At 37.1% G+C, this 18,661-nt stretch overlaps 1 protein-coding gene across 1 annotated transcript in view; it reads left to right on the top strand.

The window, feature by feature from the left end:
* Positions 1-18,661, top strand: part of LOC117423429 (ephrin type-A receptor 3-like) — a 117,179-nt gene that overhangs the window by 13,535 nt on the left and 84,983 nt on the right. Inside the window, exons 2-3 of the mRNA XM_034039209.3 lie at positions 5,234-5,298; positions 10,908-11,568. Of these exons, the coding sequence (XP_033895100.3) occupies positions 5,234-5,298; positions 10,908-11,568 (726 nt within the window). The remainder of the gene's footprint in view (positions 1-5,233; positions 5,299-10,907; positions 11,569-18,661) is intronic.

The raw sequence follows: 18,661 nt of genomic DNA, 5'->3' as shown, positions 1-18,661 counted from the left end.
ATATTCTGAGGTAAAATCTAAACAATCCTGGAAGCCAGTGTCAGTGGATGACCAGCTTGGTGGTAATTATTGTTGTGTTTATCTGCGATCTGTCTTTGTGGACAGTGGTAGGGTAATATATTAAACTATTTCAATTTCAATATGACTTTTTAATCGTGTGACTTATGGCACGACAGGGTGTAAAGTTAAACCACCACTCTCTTGAGGTAAAAATAAAGATATGTCTCACTAACCCCTCCCCAAAAAAGAGCAGTAACTGATGAAAAAAATGATCGGAAGTAGAATGAATATTCTTTTTAGGTCATGTTAAAGGAGGAAGAAATCCTGAAGCCGCAATGTCATGAGTTTGTAGGCTAGCCAAGTCATTATGGATGCCATATAGTGACATCATCTATAATCAATAAAGCATAAAAGGGTCCATATTTCCTCTAAACATGATATACCCAATTCCCATACCGGTGGGGAAATAATAGTGTATATCAGCGTATAATGGAATCTCAAGTAGGTATTATCAACATTCTCATGTTACAGCTCCTCGTCTGCAAAAACTAGGGTGGCTTGCTTGAGTCTAAAAATAACTCGGCCGTATTATCTGATGAGATGCAGGCAGGACATATTTCCTGGCTGTGTGGTTTTCTTATTTCGTGAAATCAGAAAAATATATTCATAGGTGCCAGTTTTTGTTTTAAGGTGTTTTAATAAACAGTTTTGTATTTAGTTAGTGTGGAGCAGTGGTTTTTTTGATAATGTGTAGTAGATCCTTTTTTAATTTGATGTGGTGACATAGTGACTAATGCACTGGTCTTTCACCTCATTTGCTATGAGCTTGATGGCCTTGTGTCAATTCCTTAAGGCAGACGTACAGTGTACTTTATCACAAATCACATGCGACAAGCTTGAAGAACTAATCACAAAGCTGTCACACAGCACACGTAAGCATACTGTGTGAAATAAAATTGGGCTTTGGCAAATGCCTGGTGACTGTTACTTTATTTATGCAGTATTTTGAAGCCTGTACCGCAAAAACACCTTCTAAATGTGTTTGGATTATGATACAAATAACAAGCTCACTTAATAAATGAAGAAAAAAAGAGAGATCAGAGTTGAAGTGTTTTTTTATTTTTATTTTGGGGTGTATAAATTATTTCACATACTATACAGGCTACAATTTCCTTAAATAAGCCCAAGTAATGCATCAACACATCATTAATATATAGCTCTTACCCCAACAGAGGGCCAGTATGTTAGTTTCACAGTCTGTGTGAAAATCCACCATTGCATCTGTCTGCCTTTTCCTGCTAGAATTATAAATAGACCGCAGTCAGCTTGGAACCAGATACATTTAAAGTGCTTATGTTTAGAAATAATCTGAAGTTGCATTACTGTTCATCTGAACTAAAGATATACAGTACTGTGGCCAATACAAGGGAAGTCAATTCCATCTTTGCAACCAGCATTCAGTTTACCATTCACACATTTTAAAGATCATCCCTCTATGAGGACCATCTCTCTATTTAAACCATTTCACTGAATACCTTAGGTATTGTTAACTGTTGGATTGAACTGTACCATCTTTGTCTTGGTATCAGACAACATGAATAATACTGCACCGTAAGAACATATGGAAAGGTATTGGTTTGCATGGTTCCCGGTAGTGCAGAACAATATGTGCAGACCTGTGTTGGTAATCTCTTTTTATAACCAACTTTGCTTTAGCAAGGTATAACATTCCTAAAGCAATCTGTTTAGACACTGTATTCATTAAGCATCAATTGCTTAAGAAACTCTGGTCTGGGGTGTCTTTTAGATTCATTATCTCAAAACAGCTCGTTGGTCTTAGATTCTAATTGGATTCCATCTTTGCATTTGCAGGTGATTCATAACTGGCTGCTGAGCTACACGCTTCCAACATGAGATTCTGAGCAATGCATAGCCAATATATACTGTACAGCTTGGTTCACAGGGAAATGTGTTTCTTTTGTAGTGTCTTTTAATTGTACCTGTGGATTCAGCTGTAATCATTTTTGGTAGTAAATGGTGCAAAACACTTTCAGTGGCATGTGCTTTACTTGTTATGCCCTCCACCCCCTAACTTTGGAGATCCCTGCCTGTTCTCTGGAGTGCAGAGAGGGCTGGCACATTCAAAGTCATGCTGAAGGCGTTTCTCTTTGATGTAGGTTACAGTATTCTCACTTGCAGTGTAGTGCTTTATTGGTATGTGAACAGGAGGCCTGCACTGTGCTTGAATACAATTACGGTAGACAAACGTTTTAACCAAAGTCTTTGACAGTCTGGTATTATGAAATTGTATTACTATTTTGTATAGTTACTACTGAATATCAAATTATTGGATGTTTAAAAGTATGAATGTACAATTGTAAGTGAAAGTTAACTGAAATGGCCTTTTTTAAAAAAAAAATCTCTTTCATAAAGCCATCTAAAGCCCTTTCACACTGGCATGCTCTACCCGTTGATCAGCTACCAGCTACACAATTTCACACTGTTTTTTGAAGAAGCTGGGTCGACCTGGGTGACAGAAGCAAGTACACAATGTGTGTATCAATGCCTCGAAAGCAGCTTGTTACAGATGCTTCCATCCAAGCTTCTCTGAATTGAATTGTCGGCCCAAATTTTGATTAGAGCAAATGTTTGGCTCATGCTGTCTCAATCAACAACAATATTGCTAAACAGAATATACAGAAATGTTTCTTGTAGAAGTGAAACCTTCACACAGGCGTGACACTTTGTTATTTTGTCGGCTTACGAACGGCCGTCATGCATTTTGTCTCGCTTAACCCGGGTCAAAGTGCGTCCACCCACATCCTGTGCTGGGTTGCTGCTGACCCGGGTCAACTCGGGTACGACCCAGGTACATGGTTTCACACTATGCGGGATTGTGACCCGGGTAGCCAGAACCCAGATTGGGATCCGGTTAGGAGTGCTAGTGTGCAAGGGACTTAAGGCATTCTTTGCAAACTACTTAGCAGAGGTTTATGAAGTCATGATGGTGGACTGACTCAAAGGTTGTCAAAAAGTTGTCTGCCAGGAGAATTATTGTAAATATCCAAGAGTTAAAACCTGCCTGCCAAAATAAAACAGTTCAAAATGAGTCAACACAGCACAGCTCATCGTTAACTGTTGACCCCTTTTCCCAATAAGTATGAGGCTGGCATTTTAGCAGCTTTTAAATAAAAATGTAATAACCACTCAAGTTTCCCCAAGAGTCCTTCATCGCCTTCTTCTTGAACAGCTGCCTTAGCCGTGTGCATGTACTATTCTCCACTTTATCTTTCTGATAGTCTTTCATAAAGCACCTGGCTGCTGCACAAATTGAGTTCCCAGTTAAAATCCTTGACCAATTTGACCACTGGCTATTTTATGTGTTTCTTTTTTCCATTGAGTAGTGATATCTGTTTTTGTTTTAGTTAACCAAGGATCTAGAAAAGTGTATCGCTCTGGGGCTGTCTCGCATCATATTAGCTGCTTAATCATTTTAGGGGTGGCAGGTGGTCTGCGTTAACTAAATAAAGTCAATATTTTGACACCTAGTAAAGCTTAAACATAATACATGCAGTCATTATTTTAGCTGACTAAATATTTCATGATGATAAAATGAAAAAGTATATGGAGATGAGATTAGCAAAAGTACTGGTTTAGTCTACTTTAAACCAGCACATTCCGCTTTATTTAAAAAATATTGTTAAAAAGCAAAGCAAAAGTGAAACCTGGCAACAGTTTTTTTTTTTTTACATAGCCAATGCTTTTTTTAAAAAATGGTATTACATGTAGTGCTGAATTTCTATTGAAAACACTATTCAAACTTTCATTTGCGTACAGTTTCTGCAGATACATTTGACATCTAGTACAAAATAATAATTAAAAAAAAAGAATTCTCACCAAATGTATATAGTATGCAGTTCCAAGAATTTCTTTCTATTTAAAGAACCATGTTGTTTCCTTTGTGAGAAGCTGAACAGAGACCTTGGAAGAAGCTGGTCATCAGCACAGAGAAAAATGCAACTTATTAACATTTGTTCTTGTTTTCAATGGAATGTAAAAATGTTGAATCGCATTTTAACATCAACAGCTGTGTATCGGATGTAATTAAAAATTAATCAGCAAGGGCTCAATGGCTCAAAGAAGGCTGTCAAAGTCAGATGCATAGTTCAGAAACTTAAGGGCAACCAATTACAGGTTGTCAAAGGCAATTAAAACACGCAATGGTGCTTTTTAATTGTTAAGTTGAAAGCATGTTATATTGTTCTATCAAATTTACAGTTAGCTGTTGTACCTTATTTGCATACCCGTTCTACAGAAAGACAGTATATTCTAGATATTTAATGGAACCTGACTAATTATGTTATTTTAGAGGTCAGTATACAAACAGTAGGAAAATATTTAAAACAAAATCTTGTGAAGGCACCAGACCAGCTATGATTGGTTGGGTTTTGAAAATATTGTACTGGAACCTTAAGTAGGGTTACCATGTGGCTCCAGATTAACCGGACGCTGTGAGACAGAACGGGATTTCAAACTTGCCCCTAAATTGAAATAAATGAAGGTGCAAATGAACCATCCTTAGCCACAATTAAGAATGGTGCTTAAATACCCGCATGCACGTCAAATAATTGTATTAAACTAAGAATGAATTGCAGCCAGTCGCTATTTTTTTATGTTTGTTAAAATTAAATCGCCCATATTATTCTGCAGATACAATCGCATCATCATCTCGTTGCTCTATCGATAAATTAGCCATTCGTCATTAAGATCTGATCAGAAGCAGCTGATCCGTGTGAATTGTTTGCTGCGCCCAAGCAATTCCACCACAGCAGGATTAATCTCAGCAAAGGTGGAGCTCATTTATACGTGAATTACTTTCAATTTAGGGGGAATTTTGAAATCCCGGTCTGTCTCAAAGCGTCCGGTTAATCTGGAGCCATATGGTAACCCTACCTTAAGGTATGGGCACTGCTGAAAAGTGCAGTTTCCAAATGTATAAATAAAATATCAGAAAACCCCTGAAAAGAGAGTTTGATCATTTGGTCGAACTACCCATTCACATATTGAACAGAATGATGTACTTTCATAGCTTTTCTGGGGGCTGACGTGTATGTATGAATGTATAAATAACATGTGCTGTCCAGAAGGCCTACGTATGCTGGAATTGACCTTTTGCTATAGTGTCAGAGATACTGAACTGCATTGTGTTTTGCTTTTTTGATGCTATCTGCAGTGACATTGCTGGACTCAATGTCGGCGCTTGGAGACCTGGGCTGGGTGGCATATCCGTCTGAAGGGGTAAGTAACTCATTTCACAACTTTGATCAAACTAGCATAGGCCAGGGGAGCATCCATGGCCTATAAACCTCTGGTGTTCTGAAACTTGTAATCGTACAGTATTGGTTGTGTATAATTATAGATTATGTAAATATCATACAAGATGAATCAAATACATATAGACTGACAGATACAGTACACATACATAAACTATAGGTAGATTTTTCTAATAGAGATTTTAACCTGAAATTTGGCCCACTCCAGCATGAAAGAATACTGATTCGTACCAAGGAAATCCATTCAGTAGTCAAATTAATGTGACTAATACATTTGTGTTAGTGCAATGAAAGGCTGCCTGGGTACAGTGCAGAAGTAGTTATACAGGTTTAACGCCACCAGGTTTACATGGTCGGTGAGAGTGTTGCTGGCATTCACAACGAACAGAAGCAAGTAAGCTCCTGGCCATCCCCACAGCAGAACATATAAAGTGTCTGACAGAGAACTCTGGTTTAATTATATTTAACAAACGTTGTGGTTTAATTATATTATTCCCTTAGAAACGTTTGCAGATCATGTTTTTACATGTAAAGCCAATTCACTTCAGTACCATCCATGGCATTAACCAATTAAATCTGCTAGGCTGCATGAAGGATAAACATTATGAAAGGTATTGGCATGATAATTAATGGCAAAAGTACAGTTTGCTGGTCTATACACTTGAGCAGGGGGCTCAGCATGGGTTTAAGCAGCTGCTGCAGAGGGAACCTCCCTCCCCCCAAAAAAATAAAATAAAATTAACAGCGTAATCTTAATGAGTCACAAGCAGTTGCTTAGCAGTTTGAAAATTGCTAAATCCCGCACTGCATTGGATCAGGCCTTTGGTCTCCTGTCTCCTCTATGCTATTCACTCACATTTAACAGACTAATCAAAATGAAGGGTGCTTTATACATCAAGCTCTTACAGGGAGGGACCCTTCCTAACTGATACCATCACAGTTTGAATTACTACATTGAAGACAGTTCTGTTAAATACAGAGGTACAATAGACCAACATACCTAAATAGGTAGACAAATAGAAAGAGAATATGTTGATATATTGATAAAGTTTAAGTTGAGGAACACAAGTCAGTTTGAAGGATGCCATACATCTAAAAGGGCTCGATGACATTCGATGGTGATGGTCCTAGAATATCGCCCTTATATTGTGCATTGGCAGTACAATGTGGAACATCTCATTCATAGATGTCTTTAGGGAAAGGCTGCTGAATTCTATACTTTAGATAGATTGATTGATGAATAGACAGAAGAGCAAACACAAATATCTTAGGACTACATACAAGGGCATACAATGTTGGAGTGAAAATGACACATTTTATTGTTTCAGGGGAGCATTTTGCCTTTGTGGGGGGTGCATTGTCCAGTGCCACAAGCAGCCCTTCTGAAACGATTCCAGCCTCTGGCTCAGCTAATCTTGTCTAATTTCACACCATGTCATATTTTTCTTGCTTTGTTCAAAGCTGGGGGATTGACTCTACCTGGTGATTGTAGCGAGACATACTGAGCTTCCTGTGCTAAGCCGAGGATCTTTGTTATCCCTTCAGGGGTTCAGAAAAGCTTCTTAAAAAGACTGATTTCCTGGAGTTTCAGAGAGTTGTATCATTAGACAATCAGCGGCAGTTACACTGCAATGGAACATACTGTAGTGGTGATGGAGACATTGCTTTTCATAGCAGCATTAACATCAGGTAGGGCTACTGATTTTCCACGATCGCGGAAATGAGTCTAGCAAAGAGCCAGTCAAGACGCCTTTTTTTTATCAACTTGTTTGATATTTTATTCTGGTTAATGTAATGCCAGTGAAGCACTAAACTTAATTTGTGGAGTACTGTGGATCCTTGTTTTCTGAACTGTTATATGATAGTTATTCTATCTAGTTATTATATGATAGTTATATATATAGTATTCTGAACTGTATGTGATAGTTTTCCTGCTTATTTTAATGTCAGCAATGAGCCACATGATGTTTATAAACATTATGACATTTTTGAAGTGTCTTCATGTGCTTTACTTACCATTACAGCAACAAGAGTCTGATTGAAAATGTTGGCTTTAATAAAAAAACTAAATTAAAAAAAAAGTAACATTTATTAATTTACTTATTTTAACCATCAACATTATATTTATGTTCAAATGCTATGTTTAATTATCAATACATTGATACATTGGAAAAAATGGAATTTGCTATTCCCTAGCATGGAAAATCAGTAGTGCTACAGTTGGATACTCTTGCAGGTGCTTTACAATAAGGGTTATTTAAGGTCATGCAGGCCAGTTTCAGGTCAATAGAAATGGCTTTGTAGGAAGTAAATAAAAGTCTACTTTAAAAAAGTCTCAAGCGGTGTTTCAGCACAGGTGATAGTTGATATAATGATCCTCAGAAAGATTATAATGCATTTACCATCTTCTCTATAATGTAAATGCTACCAGCCTGCTGATGATATCAGTATGCTTTGTATCTCCTTGTATTTGGGACTCATGAGTGTACTAATCAAAGAAAAATATTTTAAAGTCATGTTGGATAACAAACGGACGCCATAACAAAAGCATTGTACACACTTAGTCTAATCTCAGACTACATTTATTAATAAATGTTGTATCTATAATCAACCGTTTATAACTAAAAGTAAACCAAAACATTTATAGGAGGCTAGGATTTGAACAGTGCGAAAGAGTCACCATTTTGAATGTGAAACCTACCAGACATTTTTAATTATCTGACAAAATGGATGCTCTTCCCTCTAGTCTAAAGTTACCAATTTAACTAAGAGACTCCTTGAATGCACCACAGATATCAATGTATTTAATCCAACAAAAAGACAGTGTTTCGATCTCTACATACAGTAAATCCACATGAAGACAGTCTTTTTTTTGCATGCTAAACAAAGTAATAGACAATACCACTAGAGTTCTGTGTTTCACATTGGGAGATTGGAATTGTTAACTTTTGACACCCGATTTGGAGACAACTTAATTTCTGATGGATTAAAAGACACACATTCCCCTCTGCTCTAAACCACCTCCAGTGAATGTTTGTCTTGGCTAGTGATTCGTCTGCCACTTGACCTAGAGGTCAAATTATACAGAACGGCCCAGTACCAGATGTGGAAAATCTCTTTCACACAGTCAGGGGGGCTTTTCCCTAAGTAAGACATTTCCAAGATTTCAAACCATTTGAGTTAAATATCTTAACTACTGGATGGTTGCTGAGTAAAATTAAGTTAAACCAATTAAAGGTTTAACTAAACCCTTTGTCTGACATCCTTTCTGGTTCAAAGCAACCATATGCCTTAACTGTTTAGTGAGGGAAAGGTTGAAATTGATTTCCTGGTGGACTGCTGATTAAAGACCAAACTCAATGCCTCCACTTAAAATAAATGACCAATTTACTAAATATCTTTTCTAGTGCAATGTTTGCATATTTTGTTCCCTAAAATAATCCTTGTGATAAACTTTGATTTTAACCACCGGTAATAATTTCATCCCATGAGAAACTACTGAATAGAAAAAATGTATATATTGAAACTCATGAAAACTCAAGTCTTTTTAATGTGCTCCAGAGCTAGTTTCAAATAATATGGAATGCTCATGTTTTAGAGTTTTCCATTCTCTGATATAAATTCTTACCGAGAAAGCCCCACCCTATTTTTGTGCAAAATCCACCGTTTTGAATTAAACCTCCTAAAATGATTATGTTCAACTAGCGCTGTCAATTTGTCATAGTCAACTTCTGTGTCGCAGGTTAGTTTCTTTGGAGACTTTTTTTAACGCGTGTTAATTGCGCGTTTGTCTTTATTATTTCTTGACATTTCCTTTTTGTAAACTTATTTTTGCATTAATACACCAGGCTTTTATCAGCGCTGCGCCGATTTTTTCCTGATCTCCACTGGTAACAGAGTGTGCAAAAAAAACTCCTGTTTTGCAAGAAGTGTCTCTTTCTGTCACAGCTGATGTGAGGCAGTGATATGTGATGTAACAAAAGAATCACACCGAATGTAGCATCGGCTGTTTTATACAGAATATTCTTCTCATATATATGAAGGCTATATTTCCATTCGACTCCTTGACCCATTTCCATTCAACTCCTTGACCCATTAGAAAATGTCTCGTTTTCAATCACTCGACAACGCCCACAGTACAGAAATGTTAATTAATGTTCAACAAAATGAGAATATGTAAAGCTGGTACATTCATATCTCAGAGAAACTGGAGAGGAACAGGAAATTAAAACAAGGTAAAGGCAATCATCCAAATAAAGCTGAAGCATTAACAGATAACGACATAGAATGTCTTTACAGCACTGAAACACTACGTTTAAAAAAAAACAACTGTACTGCTGAACCTCGTCTTCTTTAATATTAGCATCACAAGGGCATCCGTGTATTATAAAAAATAATAGATGGGCCTTAGTTTTAGGTGTAGAAGTGTTTCTGTGACTGTTTATAAATGACTCGACCTTCGGTCTCATAATTTATGACATCACAGAAACTCTAGATGGAATTATCTGAGGCCCATATATATATATGGAAACAGATAAGAAAATATACAGTATAATTTGAAATGCATTATAGGTAATAAGAAGAACTTTATGATAATAATAATAATAATAATAATAATAATAATAATAATAATAATAATAATAATAATAATAGCATCAGTAATAAAACAAATGATTGAGATGGATGCAGTAATTGTATCAATTAAATATGCGATTAAAACCAAAATGAACTAAGATACATTTTTTTAATCGCAATTGACACTACAATTTAACAATTCAGACTCTTTTTGCAGTTCCCAGTTACAGACAAGCACAGAAGTGAAAACAGATGGGCTGAAATCATATCTAAGTGATGCTACACTCCCTTACCCCCCTACACACCCACATGCACAATTTAGCAATCACTACCACCTGCTGAACCCCCCTTTCTCTGTTACCTGTCAATCACTTGTCAGTCAGAGCCACTGAGGCGAAATAACAATTATTTTTCAGTTATGAAAGAGAGGGTGGGTGAAGTGGGTGAGATTAAAATCTGGTGAATAAGATATAATGATAATATATATATATAATTATATATATATATATATATATATATATATATATATATATATATATATATATATATATATATATATATATATATGGTGTGTATAATAACACTTCTGCACCTAAAACTAATCTTATTTTTATTTTTTGGACAATTTGTTCCTGTGAAGAGGAGTCACTAACATTTAGAAGTTGTTTTTTTTTTGGTTTTTTTGCATAGAGCCTTCTGTTATAAAGACTTGTGCCAATAAAACATGGTTCCTAACCCCAAGCGGAGCCTAAAAGTGTACTGTTCCATACAGTTTTAAAATGAGCATGTTTTATGGGACTGTGAACATTTACAATACCTGTAAAATACCATTTGGTAAAAATCTGCCCATACTTAGAAATAATGAAGTAAACTGACACAAAGGAATCACATTATGACATTGAATATAGTTGTAGTTCACTGCTTCTTTAATGCCAGAAGCATTCACTTTTTTGTGCTGTAACGTAGTGATCTCTCAGCTAAAAAATGGTCTGTTTACAGTGGGAGGAGATCAGCGTGATGGACGAGAGGAACACGCCCATGCGCACCTACCAGGTGTGCAACGTGATGGAAGCCAACCAGAACAACTGGCTTCGCACCAGCTGGATCCCCCGAGATGGCGCCCAGCGCGTCTACATCGAGATCAAGTTCACTCTGCGCGACTGCAACAGCTTGCCAGGCGTGCCGGGCACCTGCAAAGAGACCTTCAATATGTACTTCTACGAGTCTAACAACAGCAACCTGTGGTTCATCAAGGAGAGCCAGTACGTCAAAATAGATACCATCGCGGCAGATGAGAGTTTCACTCAAGTGGACGTAGGGGACAGAGTGATGAAACTCAACACCGAAGTGCGGGATATCAGCCTCTTGAGCAAGAAAGGTTTTTACCTGGCCTTTCAGGATGTGGGGGCCTGCATTGCCTTGGTTTCAGTCAGGGTCTTCTACAAGAAATGCCCCCTCACAGTGCGGAACTTGGCGCAGTTTCCCGACACCGTCACTGGAGGTGACTCTGCCCTGGTGGAGGTCCGCGGATCATGCGTCAACAGCTCAGAGGAGTTTGACACGCCGAAAATGTACTGCAGCGCCGACGGTGGCTGGCTGGTTCCCATCGGTCGCTGTGTCTGCAAGCCCGGGTTCGAAGAGCGCAAGGACATCTGTCAACGTGAGTAAACCTTTTTAATATATGGAGGATGCTGGGATCTGTCATTATGGAGGGTTGTATAGTCTTGGGCATTTTGCTGATTTAAAGTTTGAATTCCCTCCACCTATTAATTTACAGAAAATATTTTACACAATTATTACACACGTTCATAATGTGTTTAGAGGTACTTTTACATACTGGTGTTTTGTGCTGTGTGACTGTGATTATAGTACTTGTATTGAAGGGTTTGGAGTGATAGCCTGCAGTGCGGAGGTGACTGGGTTATAATAGTTAAATGTGGTTGAGGTCTGTTTTTGTGTTGAGAATAATTGAATGCACTCAAGACCCAGTGGGTAGAATGCGCAGTCTTGGAGTCTTAGGCGCTTAATTTTACTGTCTGCTTTGGGGAAGTAGACAGGTTGAGAAATGTTATTTGAGATTTGTGACAAAAGCCATTTTTACACTACAGATCAGCCCTGTGTGCATTCACATTTGCCCTGCTCTACAATCTATGGGGTGAGATTCCATCCTGGGGTTGGACACGATTGTTTCACACTACATATTTTCTTCTCAGGGCGCACTGAATAAGACCCTTGCCCCTCAATGTTTGTTTTGTGGCTACTGCCATGTGTGTTTTCAACCCAAGGCGAGCGTAACCCTGTTGCATTCACGTTCAATTTTTCAACCAATTTTTCAATTCTCAACCCGGGACGAACTCACCCCTGCCAGAGACTAGGGTTCAGAATGTTCAACCCCGGGCAAAATGTTCCGGGTTGAAACTGGCAATGAGAATGCATCTGCCTTTTCGCCCCGGGGTTGCCAAGGGACGAACAGGCAAGTGTGAAAAGCCCTAAAGATATGATGATAAATACTGTGTTTCTAATAATTTTATCTGTGTTTTAGATATTGTTAAATACTTAGATCAACATGACTTAAAAACATGTGCTGATGGATATACTGTATAATGGCTAGTTGATGTTAAATAAATTGTTCTTCTCTTACAGCGGCATGTACAATTTTTATTAGTAAATCTATAGAACAGGTGTGACCTGTTCATGCTGTAATTGGTGTAATCATCTGAGAGCAGATTTACCAGGGGCTTGATTGTTCAAACACCCAGTACCCGGTCATTTCAATACGATACCTAAACCAGGGATCTTCTGAAACCTAGAACTGGGTACAGGGCTAGTTTCAAGCCCTGAGATATATCTTATAGATAAGGGTTCAAATTGTGAATTCAACATGAGATTATGATTAGAAGAGTGTACCAGTAAAGAGATGGCTGGAAAGTTGTCCAATGATGACATCTATTACTTTTCAACTTTCTGCAAAATGTGTAATACATTATCATTAATTAGGATCATAACCTTTTTTTCTGGTCTCCAGCTGTAGCTTTCTTAAGACATGTTTTACTACCAGTTGTCACTTTTTCCACTCACTGGGCCAAAAACTGCTTTAAATTGCAATAAGAAAGTATTGTCCTCTCTAGCTTCTAGGCAGATTAGTGGTGTTATATCAGCAGTTTCCAGTTTTACGGAGAAATACAATATGTGACTTTGAAGGATAACACCAATTCCAAGATGCTAAACCTCACAGGCCATAACTCCAAGAGAGGATTGCACAGATTGAAAAATGTGTTATTGTACTTGGGTACAAGTGGCTGAATGAGATATGCTTCGTGATAAGCTATATTGTTTGCAGGAGGTACTGGGTTCAAGTAGCTCAGTGATATTAATGCTACAATATACATGTTCATAGATTACAGAATCTTGGGGGTACAAAAAAGAGGATGTCCATCTGGTTTAAAACTGTGGGAATTTTTTTGACCAGGTCACTCTATTGCATACCTCTTAATATGCATGTCTATACAGACCATAAAATATGTCTTCAGACTGGGAACACGTGTCAATATGACAAGATGTCTTTGCCCATATATTGCAACTCAAACGAAAACCCCAGGGAGCAATTCTTAAACGAGATATAGTATAAAAGGAGCATTGTGGGTCATACAAACCCAATGAAAAAGAAGACAAGTGTGTCACTTTCATTACACTCAGCTAAGCAGGGAACAAAGGAAAGGCATCAACAGGATTAAATAGATACTCTTCTGAAGGATACAATGAAATAGAGGATAATGGTATAAAGCATATTACCTGTCAGTGCTGGGGCAAGGGTTAGGGATTCCACATTAACATAGTACACTTATAACAAGAGACTACAACACTTTATGGGTGTGTGTATGTGCTGTGGTGGGGTGCAGTAGGTTACTAAAGATGTAATGATTCTTAGATGTATCGTAATAGAGGTACAGTATGCCTCGTTTGTATTGTGATTTGTAGGTGGTATGTATACATATTCTTCTGTCATTTATTTTTGTCTTTTACCATGAATGATCATTTGATATTATTATATATCATACATATATACATATACAGACCTTAACATGTATCGTGATACTCATCGTATTGTGACATACATATTGTGATACATATTGTGACATCAGTGTATCGTTACAAGCCTATAGATTACATATGTAAGACATTATTTTATTTAAAAGTACATACATTGCAGTTCAGAAATGTTGTGCTTGGCATTGTTTAATTGACATTTCCAGAAACCTCAGCCTCATTACTGCCGTTTATTTGGGTATCTGATCCCCTAAATAAATTGACTATCTAATGGCAATCCTATGTAATGCAAAACCAACCACCTCAAGTTTTTTATGACAGTACTTCTTATAGCTTACGAAGATATGCACTTTTTCTTTTTCCTGAAGAAAGTTGCTTATATAGTATCCCCTTCATTTCCTGATACCTACTACCTGATTTTGTTTTTAACATCTTTACAATTGTAAAAGCTCCCTCATTTAATTTTTGATGTAGTTTATTGTTGGTGCTTTGAATGTAAATACAAGTCATCAGTGACTGGGGTTAAAGATTAATCTAAATTAATGGCACTGATGGAGGAGGCCATCGCTCATCCCTGCAGGGTGTTTATTGAGGAAAAAAAGCTTTAGCGGGCTGCTAAATGTTTGTAGTCATATGAATGGTAAAGAAGGGGCTAACCAGTACTTGTGGAATCCCAGAGTTTAGCCAAGTGCTCTAGTATAGGAGGAATTGCAGATGAGGAAAATGAAAAGAAAAGCACACCCTGGCACCCTCTGCTTTTCCATATTCTTTGGCCCTTTGTTGCCGGTCCTCAGATAATTACAAAAAGCATTAAGCATAATACATGAGGCTGTTAATTATGAGTCCATTAAAAACACCTCAAACACTTTTCTTGCATGCCAGTCTCCCACGAGGGGTGTGGAAGCCTTTTAAGGCTCAGAGTGAACCACTGTAAACAAAAGGTCTTGACCTTCAGAAAAAAGTAGACGCCATGTGCATTTTCAAATGAGAAACCTCACGCGCCATAATTGATTTAAATTTCAATGGCCTTTTCAGCAACAGGGGCTAATGGGTTTTTTAGAGTTCTTTTTCAGAGTGATCAACAAATGCAGCATCTTGATTGTAGGTTTCTTTTAAATGGGTTTTTTTTTTTTTTTCAAATCATAATGATTATATATTCTACCCATGTATGAGGTACTCCTTCCTATTCAGGGGCGCTGTTCTATCCTTTCAGTGAATTCTATTCTTCCATTTCAGTAAAGTCCAAGGTTTCGAGCTTAGGGGCTTTTAAGTCAGAGAGTCTTGAAAGGTTGGATAAAAACAAAAAAATAAATTTAATAAAAAGAAAAACAAACTTGGTTTACAAAGTGAAAATGTATTTTCTGAAACAACAAAAAAGGAAAACAACTACAGTGTGTTTTGTAGCCTATATAAGAGCAGTACTTGTCTGCATGCATCCTCCAGGACAACCAGACTGATGACTCAGTTGGGCTTTGCTGGTGATCTGGTTTTCATTTTGATAATAATATGCAACAGTTCAGCCAGCCTCTGCAATGTTTATCGGGTGTTTAAACCAGATAACCCAATTTAGTTAAAAGCTAGATAACAATGAAGTCCTGCTGCTATAAGGCAATACATGAAATTAAATCATAAAAAATGTGATCAAGACCAACAACACTTAAATCAGACGAGACGCAAGAGACCTTCAGATCAAATCAGATTAGACTATGGGAGCCATAAAATAAAACCAGAATATAATAAGCATATACAGTAAATAATGAATATCTGATTTCCTGCTGGATTTGAAAATCAAATATGTTCTTTTAAACTGACTGTTATGATAGTAATTTATTCAGTAATGGATACACTATCATGGATACACTGGAATTAGGACTATTATATAATTGCAATAGGGAGATGCAGCACCTATATTTGCATAAAAAAGGATGTTTGAGTACAGTGTTTCAGATTTTTTGTCCAATCCATCTCTGTAGACAGCATTAATATTCTGAGAGGTTTCTAAAGGCTGGAGGTTAAATGACAAAGGAATAAACCATTTAAAAGATCCATTTTAGATCAGTTACATACAGTATCATAATAACACTGTAAAATGCCCTGTGGTTCTGCATTATGAAGGCAGGTTCTCTTCGTGAAGCACTACAATTCACTCTATTGGATTTGAAATAGCTTAAAACTGTGGGGCCCCAGGCAGCCTGACAAGATAATAAACTGGTTTAATATCTGTGGCATTTGTCTCGCAGGGAACTTAATAAACAAAGCTTTGCCTGAAGCTGTTTGAAAAGAGTTGACCTGATGAGCTGCAAGCACAAGTTGAGAGAGTTTCTGATGCCTTATAAAAGGATGCTTTATGTTTGCTGTGTCGGATTTGTCAAGAAAGTGCAGCGCAGTAATGCTCTATTACAATTGCAAATCACTAAGCAGAGGATGGGGTTACCACATACAGCAAGCGGTGTCCCTGTTATCCAACCGTGCTAAAGCTTACTGAATACATCCCAAAACCAAACCGAGTCTAACATTCTGTACAAGGAATGCAAAAATGTGTTCTGTACAGAAGAATACTAAGGACGTGTAAAAGTTGCATCTAGTCCCATGGTATACACTTTGGTTTAAATAAGTCCCTATTAGACTCATATAGGCTTCAGCTAGCACATCTTGCCAGAACACAGAACTGTTTTTTACTTTACACTTTAGCTAAGCCTGCTACAAAGGTTGTCCTTATTACTGCTGCATTACCTACTGGTTTTGTTGGGCTTGTTGTGCTTTCACATGCATTACAACAGATGTAATACTGTAGACTTTTTAGGTAAATATATTATACCCCTTGTTTTATCTCGTTAAAGCATACACTTTTCAGCTCTCTCAGTCTGAAATTTCTTCCTGTTCAGATCTGACCCCCGAGGGCTGCACTGCGGCATCCATCCCATCTCCTTCTGTCACAACCAATTACTGCCGTGGCATAGAAATGAGTGCTGTTCAGGTACCTGTCAGCTCAGAGTGTTTCTGCCCCATGACCCGCTAAGTTTATTTTAATGTATTGGTGCGTGAGTTTGCTTATTTAAGGCAGAAACCCAGACCTTATGAAGAAAATGTTTCCTGATTTAAGGCTGGTTGTTTTTCTAATGGTTATAGCTAGACAGATTGAGTCAAGTGCCAGGTGGTGAAAGGAGAGGGGACCAGTACACTTTAAATACTAAAATGCACATTTTTGACTAGTGTAGATGATTGTGATATAACTCCATTTTGTACATACTTTATTTTAATGAGCAGTTTATTGTTTCAACGACATCTAGCTTACTAACATGTTAACAAGTGCTGTTCATTTTTTGTTAATGGTTAGTAAAAAATATAAATATAAAACAACTTTAAAAGAAATATTGTATTCAAAAAAACTATTGTAATTAATTCAGCATTGTTGTATACATTCCACTCTAGAAGTTTAGTAAAGATGCCATTAAACCAATCTAATATGTAATGTCCATTTTTATATTATTTAAATAAAAAAGCTTCCATTGGCCATCCTATAACCCTGTAATATACTGTATTCATGTCAATTACAGCAGGGAAATGTCTCTTTTAAAACCAGTGGTTGAAGTTTGACCCAGCATCAAAGTTTATCAGAGATCCTTGTGTTAACTCATAGTTTGTTTAGTGTTTTTACAGTGTAAACACGTGGTTACAGATACATGTGGTTTTAAATAATGGGCGTGTTCTTATGAAATGTTGTTAGGATTCACTGTACTTGAAGAAAAATGTCTGGATGTGTCAGAGTAAACAAAGGAACTGTATAATGGTTGGGAGCCCAAACTTCCCAAAGCTCCCATTATAGAAATGACCCCCTAAAACATTTATATTTAAAAATTGCTATATAAACTACTGTAAGCTGAAAGATTTCAATTGTGAACAATATCCATGTCTCTTTAGAAAATGTGTTTAATGCTGCATTTGAATGAAAGAGTTTAAGAACTATAAACAAGTTAATCTCAAGTTGCAAGCATATACGGGTTCATTTGTTAAACCACAAACAATAAAGATGGGCAAGCTGTGGCTTTTAATGTCCTTTATGATAATTGGATGACAGCAGTGAAAAGTGGTTTTATAAAAGGTTTACAGTATGTAATACAACAAGACTGCATGCAAACAGACTGATGCTGTTTAAAACGCCATGTTACCTATTGAAAGGAAGCAAGCCCATGGTCCTTAGAAACTACGAAATAAAAAGCAATTAATTTATAAAGCCAGTTTACAGTGTTTAAAGGTGCGTTAAAAAAGGACAAACACTTTTTGGAGAATTTCAACCTCTGGTAACAAGACCCAAGTCAGCCTCACTTTTAAAAGCATTCACTTAAAAGAACTGGAAGACCAGACAGTGTTTTTTCAAAGTTTCATTTTTGTCTCTGAAGTAAAGACAGACAAATGATTGCAAATGCCTTCTATTATTAATTCAGCTGCAATGTGATGCATGTTTGTTTTGTTTTGTGATTCTGTAAACATTCTACAGGTATTTACCAGGGATTAAGGAAATGTGGCAGGGAATCTTTCCCTTGAAGTATACATTTGTTTTAAATATTTATGTTTCACAGCTATCTTCAAATTAGCTTAATATGGTAGAATTACAAAAAGTTTCCGCTAGCAAAAGCATCTTTTTCTAGTATTTTCAATGTGTGAGCAATGGAGCTTCCTACAACTCAACCCTGATCTGAGCACAA

The sequence above is a fragment of the Acipenser ruthenus genome, chromosome 17, assembly GCF_902713425.1.
Source record: "Acipenser ruthenus chromosome 17, fAciRut3.2 maternal haplotype, whole genome shotgun sequence".
In the NCBI taxonomy this organism is placed as follows: domain Eukaryota; kingdom Metazoa; phylum Chordata; class Actinopteri; order Acipenseriformes; family Acipenseridae; genus Acipenser; species Acipenser ruthenus.
The sequence above is the reverse complement of the archived record's forward strand: the minus strand, read 5'-3'. Positions and strand labels throughout refer to the sequence as shown.